At 41.7% G+C, this 12,881-nt stretch overlaps 2 protein-coding genes across 2 annotated transcripts in view; one reads left to right on the forward strand and one right to left on the reverse strand.

The window, feature by feature from the left end:
* LOC128374357 (tumor necrosis factor receptor superfamily member 11B-like) overlaps positions 1 to 8,736 on the forward strand; it is a 49,826-nt gene extending 41,090 nt beyond the window's left edge. Inside the window, exon 5 of the mRNA XM_053334652.1 lies at positions 8,660 to 8,736. The gene's annotated coding sequence lies outside the window, so the exon portion shown is untranslated. The remainder of the gene's footprint in view (positions 1 to 8,659) is intronic.
* Positions 8,396 to 11,775, reverse strand: LOC128374591 (tumor necrosis factor receptor superfamily member 6B-like). Its single transcript, XM_053334834.1, has 3 exons — positions 11,565 to 11,775; positions 10,050 to 10,232; positions 8,396 to 9,458 (listed from the first exon to the last, which is right to left on the reverse strand). Exons 1-3 carry the CDS (start codon positions 11,773 to 11,775, stop codon positions 9,148 to 9,150), a joined length of 705 nt encoding a protein of 234 aa, XP_053190809.1. The 3' UTR covers positions 8,396 to 9,147.
* Between the last annotated feature and the right edge of the window lie 1,106 nt (positions 11,776 to 12,881).

Below are 12,881 nucleotides of genomic sequence, written 5' to 3' on the forward strand. Positions count from 1 at the left end.
AGCCCCAACCACCTCAGCTGGCTCCTTTCAGCTCTAATCCGAGCCTCCTCTGGATGTCTGAACTCCTGATTCTTATTTCTGAGGGCGTATTCACACCAGGAAAGTCCTTTGGTCCGCTTATTTAGTCCGGACCAAAATACAATGTTTCTTTTTTGGTTTGGTGCGGTTCCTGTTCACATTGCGCTTTTCGCAAGTGGGCCAGAATTTGTCAACAAACCCACATGTGTACAAAGATCGTTCAATCATTGGACAAAAACCTTTGGTCCGTTTGGAAGTGAACCAAGACCACCTCTCCGACTGGGTCTCGGTCCGACTGTTTGGTCCGCTCCAGAGTTCGATGGTTTGTGTTCACACCAGCCCAAAAGGTCCGCATCAGCCATTTTTTTGGTTTGGCCGAACCAAACAAGGCAGGTGTGAATACGCCCTAAGGCTGAGCTCAGAAACACACTCTGGAGGAAACTCATTTCACCTACTTGTATCCATAGATGAGGGTTGGGACGTAGACTGACGTAGACACCTTCAGGCTCAGCTCTGTCTTCACCAGGACGGTCCGATCAGTCTCACGCTCTATCTTACCCTCTGTAAGAGCCAAAATATGTTTTGTTTATGTTTATATTTGATTCAGCTGCACATATTGCATCACATGCATTGATTGACACATGGGTGTGGTTTTTCCTTATTTTACCTGTTAACCTGGGTGGCGGCGGGAGTTTTGGACAAAGGGAGTTAGTGGAGCTCCGATATTTTCTGTTGACCGTCACCATCGTCATCATCATCACCACCATCGTCTTTCATCACTTTATTCTTACAGTCGGATCACATCAGGGTTTTTATATGTTTGTGGAACAGCTGCTTGTCAGTCCTTTTTGATTTTTTCATTCAAATAAACTGCAGTAAAAACGTCATCTGGACTTCAATATGATTTTGTGGACATGTCACAGATATGAGCCTACTAAGTCTCTCAGCGGCCTTTCGGAAAAGTAGTCGCTACACCCTCACTCATGAATAAGACTAGTCTGATTAACGCACAATTGAGGTAGGGTCTGACGAGGAGCCGTTCATTCCCTCGTATTGGAGACGGGATCAATGTATCTCTATCAAATGCTTCTGTACACTTACGGCCAATCATATCAACAATAGATGATGACGTATTCAGAGCCTTTAGGCAGCAGCACAAACACACCTTGCTGCATCTCTGTGGCCGCCATGCTGGATGTAAAGAGACAGATATCGCCTTGAGCCCGTCTCCTCTGTTCCTTATCTCAGGTCAAACTTTTGTCTTGGTAGCCATGCTAGCTTTCTGAGCAAAGTGGAATGTCAATGGAAAGAGAGCATGAGTTTACCCAGGCTAGAATAAGAGCCCACAATACTTATTATTATTGTTATTAGTAGCAAGTAGTAGCAGTAGTGCTGTTTCTCCTTTGTGTCCTCGAACATCTCTTATGTGTCAGTGCATGTCATGTGTTTTGCCATTTTATGTGAGTAAGAGTCATCCTCAAGGGTTTCTTGGAAGAACAACAGTGGATTCCAAATATGCACTATGTCACCTTGAAACCGGCCACATTCACATGGCATATCAGCTGGTGAGTACACATTTAGCAAATTGAATCAATGATCTGACAAAGAGGTTGTCTGTCTGTGGTAACCAGATTACATTACTACCGTGGTGTTTTTGTTAGATTCCCCTCAGCTGGTCAGACTTCCCCCGTACAAACATATGACCTCGTCTGTCTGTGACTGTTGGTGTGCAGATAAGAATGTCAGCAATCTTGTGAGTTCTGACTCCCTGGAAGAAGAAAAACAGGAATAAACAACCGTTTCTCAATCAGGATAAATGAAACTCCCATACCACTCATTACCCAAGCACCCATTACCCAACAATGACAATGTGATCTTGGAAATAGCTGATGAGTTGGTGTGTGTGTGTGTGTGTGTGTGTGTGTGTGTGTGTGTGTGTGTGTGTGTGTGTGTGTGTGTGTGTGTGTGTAATGTCACATATTACTGGACCCATCAACCTGACTTCATGCTGAAGGACTTATCATGGTTGCAGCAACTAACAATTCCTGTAAAAACCTCTTAAAGACCCGTTTATGCTCAACGCACGTACGAAGATGTATCCGTCCTGCTCTCATACTTCCATGCGTCCTTTACGTTGGCATGGATGTTAACCAATACATCCACCAGGGGGCAGCACAGAGTCAAAACGTTTATGATAATGTTCCTCTTGCATAAAAGACAAACAAAAACGATATGTTTAACCTTCCTGTCGCCTATCTGTTTTGACTGTTCCTTCTTTCCTCCCTCCTGTCTGTGCTTCCTCCCACCTTTCTTCCTTCCTTTTTTCCTTCCCTCATTCCTTCCCTCCTTCCTTCCTCTTTTCTTTTCTCACTCCCTCCTTTCCTTCCTCCCTTCCTTCTTTCCTTTCCTTTCCTTTCCTCCCTTCCTTCCTTCCTTGACAGGAGGGTTAAAGTTTCTAACCAACTCGCAAAACCTTTCCTCAAAATGTTCCTCCATTGTTATTTCTTCTTCGTGTCTCACTAGAGCTACGTATGGAGTAGAGACAGCAACACTGCCCCCCCATGGGTTCCGGTGGTACTGCTCCGTTTGGTCCGTATCCGTAAGCTTTATGGAAACGTGCAGAAATACGGACGAAATGAACGCAGAGCACGGACAGAAGGCTCCGTCTGTATCCGTATCTGTATTTAACATTGAGCATAAATGGGCCTTTAAAATGTGATTCCTTATTTATTCATTCATTCCTTCCTTCCTTCCTTCCTTTCTTTCTTCCTTCTGTCCTTCCTCCCTTTCTTCCATCTGTCCTTCCTTCCTCCCTACCTTCCTTATTTCTTTTCTTTATTCCTTCCTTCCTTTCTTTCTTTCTTCTGTCCTTCCTTCCGTTTCTTCCTTCTGTTCTTCCTTCCATCTGTCTGTCCTTCCCTGACTATCTGTCCTTCCTTCCTTCCTTCCTTCCATCTGTCTTTCCGTCCTTCCTTACTTCCTTCCTTCCTTCCCTCCATCTTTTTAATGATCCGGCCCACATTAGATCAAATTGGTCTGTATGTGGCCCTTGAATGAAAATTAGTTTGACACCTCTGAGCTAGAGGGACAAATCAGTGAGATTCAACTCTTTTTGTTTGTCTGTTTTTAATTATGTTCTAGATAATTAATGTTTGGCTTATTGTGTCTTTACATCGACCAAGGATGACGCTTGGTTACAACATCATTACACTATTCTGTGTATCTTAAGGAAAACTGAGACTATACTAAACTAAAAAAAACATTAAGAACATTTTGAATACATCTACAGATCTGCACTCTACTGACTGCACTCAATCCTGTTATATCATGTCGTTGCTATTTGCTGGCGTTGCAGAATTTCCGTATTGCAGGCATTATTATTGTGGTGAGCTGTGTTTGACCTTCTTGTTTCAAATTTCTCAAAAATGTTGACAAGGCGTGTAGAGTCAATGACTTCACTTAACCTCCCAACCACATGAGTTAACCTTTTTACACGCATAAATTAATCTCCTCTTTTCAACTAAAAACAGCTATTTTCTGTTTGTACAATGAATTCTGTGTAATCAGCAGTCTCAAATTCAAAGCCTGTAAAGGAAAATCCTCATCTATCTATCTACAGTATGATTGAGTCTCAAAACAAATAAGTTTATAACTGAACTCACTTCCAGTAAAAAAAAAAAAAAAACACTTTGTTTCAGTAATGTTACTAAAATGATGGTCTTTCTCTTGAAACAAGAAAGGAGACCTGGGGCTAAGTACCGTGGTTTAAAGCTGTTGCTATTATTGTATTGAGCAACTTCCCTTTTAACAACATCTGCAAAACCGCATGCTGATGTTCAACTTGTTGCTTTGTTTCTGAGAATTCAGAAAAGAAAATATTTCAGAGGAACACCTTGAACTCTCCACAAGGTTTATTTTGGCTTCTCTCTTTTCTGACAGCTGATTTGTCACAGCAGGATTTTGGAGTGTTGGTGCAAACTGGCTCGTCTGTACAGTAGACCTCTGTGATTCAATGTTTAATCTTTACATAAACAGTAATTGTCAGATTACACCAAATTATCCAGCTTGGTTTTTGGTTGCTCTCAGTCAAAAACATTTCAGTTTTGTCCCCGGTTAGATAAAGAAAGTTCAGAGACAGTCAATCATTCATTTGTTCAGAGTCAATCTATGTGAATTTAAGTGCTGTACAAATTATTATGATAGTTGATGTTTATTAGTTTGTATAATTTGGCCTTGTAATTATATAGATTGTATTTAGATGAAATGTCAGTATGAGGAGGGTGCTGCCAGGGATTTTGGGGCCTAGGGTTCGGGTTAGGGTTATCACATTGGGTTAGGGTTAGGGTTATCACATTGGGCCCCAGCACCAGGTACAGGCCATAACAACTATGGGTTAGGGTTATCACATTGGGTTAGGGTTAGGGTTGTCACATTGGGCCCCAGCACCAGGTACAGGCCATAACAACCATGGGTTAGGGTTATCACATTGGGTTAGGGTTAGGGTTGTCACATTGGGCCTCAGCACCAGGCACAGGCCATAACAACTATGGGTTAGGGTTATCACATTGGGCCCCAGCACCAGGCACAGGCCATAACAACCATGGGTTAGGGTTATCACATTGGGTTAGGGTTAGGGTTATCACATTGGGTTAGGGTTATCACATTGGGTTAGGGTTGTCACATTGGGCCCCAGCACCAGGCACAGGCCATAACAACTATGGGTTAGGGTTAGGGTTATCACATTGGGCCCCAGCACCAGGCACAGGCCATAACAACCATGGGTTAGGGTTATCACATTGGGTTAGGGTTAGGGTTATCCCATTGGGTTAGGGTTAGGGTTAGGGTTATCACATTGGGCCCCAGCACCAGGCACAGGCCATAACAACCATGGGTTAGGGTTATCACATTGGGCCCCAGCACCAGGCACAGGCCATAACAACCATGGGTTAGGGTTATCACATTGGGTTAGGGTTAGGGTTATCCCATTGGGTTAGGGTTCGGGTTATCACATTGAGCCCCAGCACCAGGAACAGGCCATAACAAGCATGTGAAATTGCGGTAACAACACCTCTACCTGTGAATGCTAGTCCAATACTGACAGTCCAATATTTACTGACAATGAGCTGTGAAAATAGGAGACAGGACTGACCCATTTCATGTAAATAGGGGGGGGAGGGTATACAGGCAATACAGAGGATTTGGATGGCACAAACAAAACACAAAAAATGTTCTGGTTTTTAGGGCTCCTGTCAGTCACAGTCCGTTAGAATCATCCTAACCTTTCGTCACCCCTGAGTCAACTATATGCATCTCTAACTTACTCCTGGATTTATGTTAAACATGATTTGAACATTATGAGGAAGAAAGTTAAGTGTAAAAGTTCACAACACTTTCATAGTAGACAGATCAAATGCTCCCATGACTCTCAAATGACTCTCATATTGTGTAACAGTAAACATCTCCTAACCCTAACCCTAGGGCCCAAAACTTCACATTGGCTTCAACCTGTGATTGGTTTCATTTCTAATTCTAAGACATTTAAAGAAGTGACAAAGCTTATAATGTGTTTGATATTAAAAGAGTGTGTGCTTTCCAGTTCCAGATTTATGGTACATACAGCATTCATAGTAACAGTAGTGGGGGTTTATTGTAAGTAACCCACATGACTCTGTTTTCCTTCCCAATGATTCCCAGTGAGTACAAATGTAGGACTGCATTCACAACGAAACTAAAGCTCTGACTCTAACATGCCCTCTTGTTTACACACTCTAAAAAAGTCCCAGGTCATTGTCTGGAAAAAATGACAATTATTGTGTCTGGTTCATGAGCAAAAATGGCTTTACGACTAAACCCACCTGCAGCTTGGAAATGCCAGAGAAGACAGAAGTAACACTTAGAGGAGACTTCTGAACAACCCCAGCTCAGTATTTATGTTATGTGGCTCTACTGGAATTTCTCTGTATGATTTACAGTAAAAAAATAAAATAAACAAAACAATCCTCCTACTTGGTCCTTTATCTCAGTTCTCTCAGTTCAGCTTCTGTCTGAAACAAACCATTTTAGCTCGTGTCCATGAAAGAAAGACACAGATAAACTGAAATGTGATTAATATACATTTAAAATATTTTTGAAATTTCGAGTTATGGTAAATTGTCCCTATTAAGGTATAAAAATGGTCATAATGGTAAAAACAATTGAATGCTGTATTTAATAAAGAGAAGTGATGCATTCTTGCTTGCTCTGGTCATTAATACTAGTTTCTTCACTGAGTTTTATCTTTTATATCAAAGTATAGACCTTCCACAAACCTCAGTACTACCAATTCAAGGCCCATACAATTGAAAAACCACCTTAACCAATCTGTATCTCCTGGTGCAAGCTACCTGTTTAAGGGTTAAAGTGTTATTTAGTACTAAGCAGTGGATCTTGGTTCCTACCCTCACCTATGGTCATGAGCTTTGGGTCGTGACCCAAAGAACAAGATGGCGGGTACAAGCGGCCAACATGGGCTTCCTCCGTAGGCTGGCTGGGCTCTCCCTTAGAGATAGGGTGAGAAGCTCAGTTATCCGGAGGGAGCTCGGAGTAGACCCGCTGCTCCTCCGCATCGAGAGGAGCCAGATGAGGAGGCTCGGGCATCTAGTCAGGATGCCTCCCAGACGCCTCCCTGGTGAGGTGTTCAGGGCCCGTCCCACCGGTAGGAGACCCAGGACACGCTGGAGAGACTATTTCTCTCGGCTGGCCTGGGAACGCCTCGGGAGAGGCTGGATGAAGTGGCTGGGGAGAGAGAAGTCTGGGCTTCTCTGCTTAGGCTGCTGCACCCGCGACCCGACCCCGGATAAGCAGAAGAAGACGGTACGGTATGGTACGGCAGTGTTGTCCTCCACATCTTTTTGTGGGAAACACTGTTGAAAGCTCAGTGACACGCAGCAGACAAACCGATGGTTTCTGCTGACCATAAAGAGTTTCATAACCCATTATTTATCCACAATATAATCACATATTGTACCAACCTTCCACCACACATCTGTGACTGCTGAACTCAACATAATTACACTGCTCCAGTTCAGCTGTTCTGTGGTATTTTAAAAATGAAGTTGCCTCATAGCTTAACCCTAACCCCCACCCCCCCGCCCCCTCACTGCTCTCACTGCAGCTGTCTCTCTCTGCATGCATCTCACTCTGCAGGTGTCTCACTCTGCATGTGTCTCTCTGCAGCTGTCTCACTCTGCAGCTGTCTCTCTCTCTGCAGCTGTCTCTCTCTCTGCAGCTGTCAACTCTCTCTGCAGCTGTCTCTCTCTCTGCAGCTGTCTCTCTCTTTGCAGCTGTCTCTCTCTGCAGCTGTCTCTCTCTCTGCAGCTGTCTCTCTCTCTGCAGCTGTCTCACTCTGCATGCATCTCACTCTGCAGGTGTCTCACTCTGCATGTGTCTCTCTGCAGCTGTCTCACTCTGCAGCTGTCTCTCTCTCTGCAGCTGTCAACTCTCTCTGCAGCTGTCTCTCTCTCTGCAGCTGTCTCTCTCTCTGCAGCTGTCTCACTCTGCAGCTGTCTCTCTCTTTGCAGCTGTCTCTCTCTGCAGCTTCTTATTCTTTTTTAATTCTTATTTTATTCCTTTCATCATTATTTGAATCCCACAAGTTGAGTGTAAATAATAAATGAATTCTACTGTATTTAATCTAGCCACTAGACACTAGACACAGATGCTGATGGAACTACGATGCTACTTCAAGGTACTGAAAAATAACAGACATTATAAAGTTCTGGACCTTCACTTGAAGACATTTTCACCAATTGGACTTCAGTGAATTTTAATTGAATACCTCTGAAATAGACTATTGGAATTATTGCAGATGGTAGAGATGACTTTTCCCTCTCAGTTTTTAAAGTGTAGTCTATGAGGTGAAGTTTTGTTGCTTTGCTGTTAGTTAAGATGTGCGGCTGTGCATATTTGTCCCATATTACACAATTACTAACCATCATCAATAAACACAGAATCAGTCCTAATGCATTGCTTACTTGTCTTGGCTGCTCTGAACACTTTGTGATGCACCAATACAGTTTTAATGTGTTTTTGAAATGTCTCATCTCAGCTGTGTTTATATGGTTAATGAAGTTTATATAACAGTAAACAAACATCTGCCTCTAACAGTAAACTTGAACTTTGAATCAGTAAGTATTAAATAGTTGCAGCTGGAACTATTGGTCTTTCTAAAGAGAGAGATGTGAGAATGTTGTCTACCACTCTGCATGTTTACGTCGTTTCTCTTCTATGAATCTGTGTCTCCCATGTTTTATCAAATGTTGACTTTACTTGATGTGGTATTTGTAGTGTTTTTTGTCTTGTTCAATTCATAAATAAATGAGATAAAAACAAAAAACACTTATATTTGCAATCACTTTTATTTTATTATCATTCAAAGCAGCCATACATGATTTTCCTTTATACACTATGTATAAAAATAAAGAATACCAGACTCTATTGCCCTGTTGGCAAAACTTACCTAACTAATATAAATAGCAATAAATTAATATCTCATTTACATATTGAACTACTACACAACGGTAAAACTATGTAATTTAACTGCAGACATAAGAAGAGGTAGATGTACTGTAGGCCAACCTTTACATTTCTTTAATATTTTAAGTGTCATTAACACAGGTGCTCTCTCTGTTTTTGTGTGTGTTGGATTACAATCCTGGTCAATTTAAGGCACAACGTAGTATTTTAGCAGTAAATTTGTACCTTAAATTACAATCAGGTACCAAAAGGTGTATATTGTATCTCATAAATGCAGCTTTGATGATGCATCTGTGAGAAAGGTACAAAAACATTTGGCAGTGAACGGAACAGAATTTGGTATTATCACCTGACATCCAAAACATGTTGCCTTGCACAGTTTGTCACATTCATTACTGTATTTATTTTCATAAGGGACAAAAATGTATTGTAACACAAAGAGTTGTAATGTAATAAAGACAAGTAAACTAACTCCTAACTAAGTGGTATTCTGGTTTAAGTAATGCAGAGAGTACTAAGGCCTGTTGGCTTACTGGCAGTGCATCTTAAATTTTTGAGCTATGCTGAATCACTAAAGCACTTTGGTGCATATATTGAGACATTTTCATCCTCAGCCTACTCTGTCACCTCATTCTCACTCGCAGATATCCCCTTCAGATGAGAGTCGATTCGCTGCAGCTTTTTGTGGAGTTTCTCACCGACATGAGCTGCTTCGATCTCATTGAGTACCGCTGGAAGGTCTCGAAGCTCCTTGACCGTGGCAGAGGCCAGCCATGTGTTGATCTGTGCCAGAGTATCTGAGCCACTCTGGTGGGAAGTTCTCTTCTCGTTGGTGAGTTTGTACACGAGCTGACGAAGACGCCTGGGATTCATCTTCTGGTGGACGAAGAAACCTGGAAGGATTTCTTTCAGGTACTCGGCTCCATCTGCAACAAATAAAGAAGGTCATTAATGAGCGGCTCATGAGGAGACATGAAAGAGTATTGCCTGAGAAACAAGTCCTCCACATGAGAGTCATTCCTGTTTTACCAGATGTAGAAACTGAAAATAAAACAGCCAATACTCATACATCAGTGCCAAATGAACATGGGAGTTTTGGTGCCTTCCAATTTAAATAAAATGAAATGAAAAAAGCAATTCATTTCAATCGATTGGCCGCTGACTTTCAAATCTCGGACAACAGAATAAAGGAGTTTAAATCAGAACCAATGGATCTGTAGCAAGATTCAACTCTGAAATATCCAGAAACTTGACATTTAAACTTGATGTTAAAAGAAAAACAAAGTTGAGCACTAACAAATCATCGTGTCAGAAAGCTACAGTATGGTGAGCTGATCGTACATCAACTAATGCAACCACGTGTTTATTTTTGACATTGAGTGAATCTAATGAATCAGTGGTGGCCTTTAAGTTTGCAAACTGATGTTGCTTCTTTGTAAAATGTATGTCAGAAACCACAGATGAGGTTTTAGAACATCACAAGAGTCTTTCCACTGTTCTCAATAAACTGATCTTACCTTTTGATTTGGCCTCTTCACTGCTCACACACACGCTGTTGTGCCAGATGCAGCCCTTCAGCACCAGCTTCAGCCCTGCAGCTTCACAGTTCTGATGCTGCATGCAGCTCTGCTGATTAGAGGCGATGTCGGAGTAGGTCCCGTCCGGACAGGTCTGGCACACCGTGTCCTCAGTGGCTGTACCTGGAGGAGATGGGCAGATTGGTTTTAGTTAACCTGATTAGACACAGTGACTGCCTCTCACTTTGATAATCATCTTCCAGTCATGCTCTGATTGAAAAGAGATGTACTGTAAAAATACATGTATGAGAAACTACACACTAAACAATCTGACCACAAACAGTAACAAGAAATGAAAAAGCTCTTTGTCCAGTTTAAGAGTAAAGTATTAAAACATGAGAAGCCACTTGAGCATTGAAGTTCATTCTCCTAACAAGCTTTTTATGGAGCATTTAACCACATTTCACAGTTTTCACCAGCAATTTGAACTGGCTCAAACGACAGCTGACACACACACAGACTGGTTGAAAGCTCAGAAAGGAAACAAGTGGACTAGAAAACTATTTCCCTGCCTTGCATCAAGCCCTCCTGAACCTGCAGGAAACTAAAGTTGAATTTCTGTCTAATTTTAAAATGTTGCTGATGCTGAGATGGGCTCGTTTTTATTGCTGTGTAGGCATCAAACTGGTTAACAACATGTAGTTACCACCTTTGTCCTGAGTGGGGCAGTATATATCAGTTCAAAACATGCCAGGACTTATTCCCTCCCAGCTGAATGTGGTTACAGGCACTTGTTGCTGATGTTGCTCAACTCATCACGGTAGTTCTCTGAAAACGTGCCACCACTTTTTAAAATGATCATAAATCAATAACAATCAATGAGTTTTAACAGGATCACAGTTTTAATCCAGTGATGGGACCAAAACACAACTATAGATATAACAATAAGATAGGCCTGTTAAATATAACGATGTAAAAGGACTTTTTTTTTTTAAATCTACATTTTAAAAAGTAATCCTGAAAATGTGTGGTTTTTTTTTTACTGATAATGTAAACAGTAGTTGGAGTTAATACAGTATGCAGAGAGAGTGACAACACACTGAGTATTACGCTGACTCATGACTGTCAAACTGGTTTAGAAGAAACGTTGTTCTGACATGTGTGAAAGCTGGAGCCCATGTGGTTCACAGCTGTCATCTCCACTACTGATCTGTCAAACATATAAATACAGACTTGCAAAACAATATGGCTACTTAAAAAATTACTAATCTGTTAGTTACTGGTTTGAATTAGAGATATCTAACACTATGCTGATCTCTGATTACTGATCTCTCCTTCATAGATAGACAGACAGACAGATAGACAGACAGATAGATGGACAGATAGATAGATAGATAGATAGATAGACGGATGGATAGACAGACAGACAGATAGACAGATAGACAGATAGATAGATAGATAGATAGACATATAGACAGATAGATAGATAGATAGATGACAGGAACAGCATCTTACCATTGGCGAGCACTCCTTCTCCTACCGGACATTGGCTGTGACGCATACACATGTCGTCTATGTTGTAGTATCCTTGTCTGCACTCACACTGGACGTCACTGTCCGCCGTGCACGCACTCGTCGCCACCTGGTTGAAGTCACACACGCTGCACCGCAGACACTTGCCGATGTGATTCCACAGAGCCGTGAACGAGCCGGTGGGGCATGGCATGCACACGCTCTTCTGCGTCGCAGTGCAAGGAGACCGCAAAAACTGTCCCGGTGGGCAGCGGTCACATTCCAGCTGTCTGCCGGTGCGGTCCGTGTATGTGAACTTCTTCTGAACATCGTTATCCGAAGAACAGTGTATAACCTGCAGCGGCAGCACGGCGAGGAGGAGTATGAACATCTGGAAGGAAAGAACATGTGGAGGATGTTACGGAAGAACCTGGAGGAGGAACGACGAGCATAAAGTAATACAAGGACATGGACATACTGGAAAAAACAACAAATACAAGACACAGACATCGCTCCTAATCATCCAGCTAGTCTTTGAATGAACCGGAATGAATGAAAAAAAAAATTAACAACAACAACAACAAAAAAGGCTTGTTGGATAGTCACTTCGTTTTTATAGTTTCCAAAAGTTTCCAGTTAAAAATCACACTGAAGTTTTCCATCCTGCATGAAGAGCTCCACAAAAACAAAAAAACGGTAATAAAACACAAACTCACATCGACACACTGTACACATGTTAATCCCCAGCACGCACAAAGATGCGTTTAGATATTTAAAAAAACAAAATATCAATAAATAATAATATGAGAGGAATGTGAACGGCTCCCTCTCAGTTTCCCTACAGACAAGTTTGCAGAGTGAAGCCTCGACATGTTCGGGCTTCCACTGCGCTCTCTATCTCCACCCACCATGGTAATGTTGTGTCTGCAGCAGTCTGTCGGAGTCTGGAGGATGGTCCTCTCTCAGCTTCCTCACCTCTATATATCTATCCCCGTTTCCTATATGATTGGTCATAGTATGACACAGCACCGGTAATCCCCATATTAACACCTCTGATTGGAAAGGGTTAGTTATTCTGGAGATTTTTTTTTTTTTTTGCTGAAAATTATGTTGAAAATGTCATATAGGCTAATGTGTCATCTGGAGTTTCAGGTCTCGAGTTTGTCACAGGATTATTTTTATTTTTATTTTTTTGCTGTTTAAGCATTTTTAAAGCGATGTTTAATAAAGGCTTTGGGTGGGTTAGGGATTGGGTTAGAAGACAGAAATGCAAACACAATAATAAAACATTTGACTGAATTTAAAATAAATAAATAAAAG

This window comes from Scomber japonicus, chromosome 15 (assembly GCF_027409825.1).
Source record: "Scomber japonicus isolate fScoJap1 chromosome 15, fScoJap1.pri, whole genome shotgun sequence".
Lineage (NCBI taxonomy): Eukaryota > Metazoa > Chordata > Actinopteri > Scombriformes > Scombridae > Scomber > Scomber japonicus.

Bases quoted from the DNA above. Each gene is read 5' to 3' on its own strand.
- LOC128374591 (XM_053334834.1), bottom strand. From the start codon at position 11,775: ATGCCATGCCCCACCGGCTCGTTCACGGCTCTGTGGAATCACATCGGC. The intron at 10,233-11,564 runs GTAAGATGCTGT...CATCTCCTCCAG, and splicing joins AGAAGGAGTGCTCGCCAATG to GTACAGCCACTGAGGACACG. The intron at 9,459-10,049 runs GTAAGATCAGTT...TATTTGTTGCAG, and splicing joins TGAAGAGGCCAAATCAAAAG to ATGGAGCCGAGTACCTGAAA.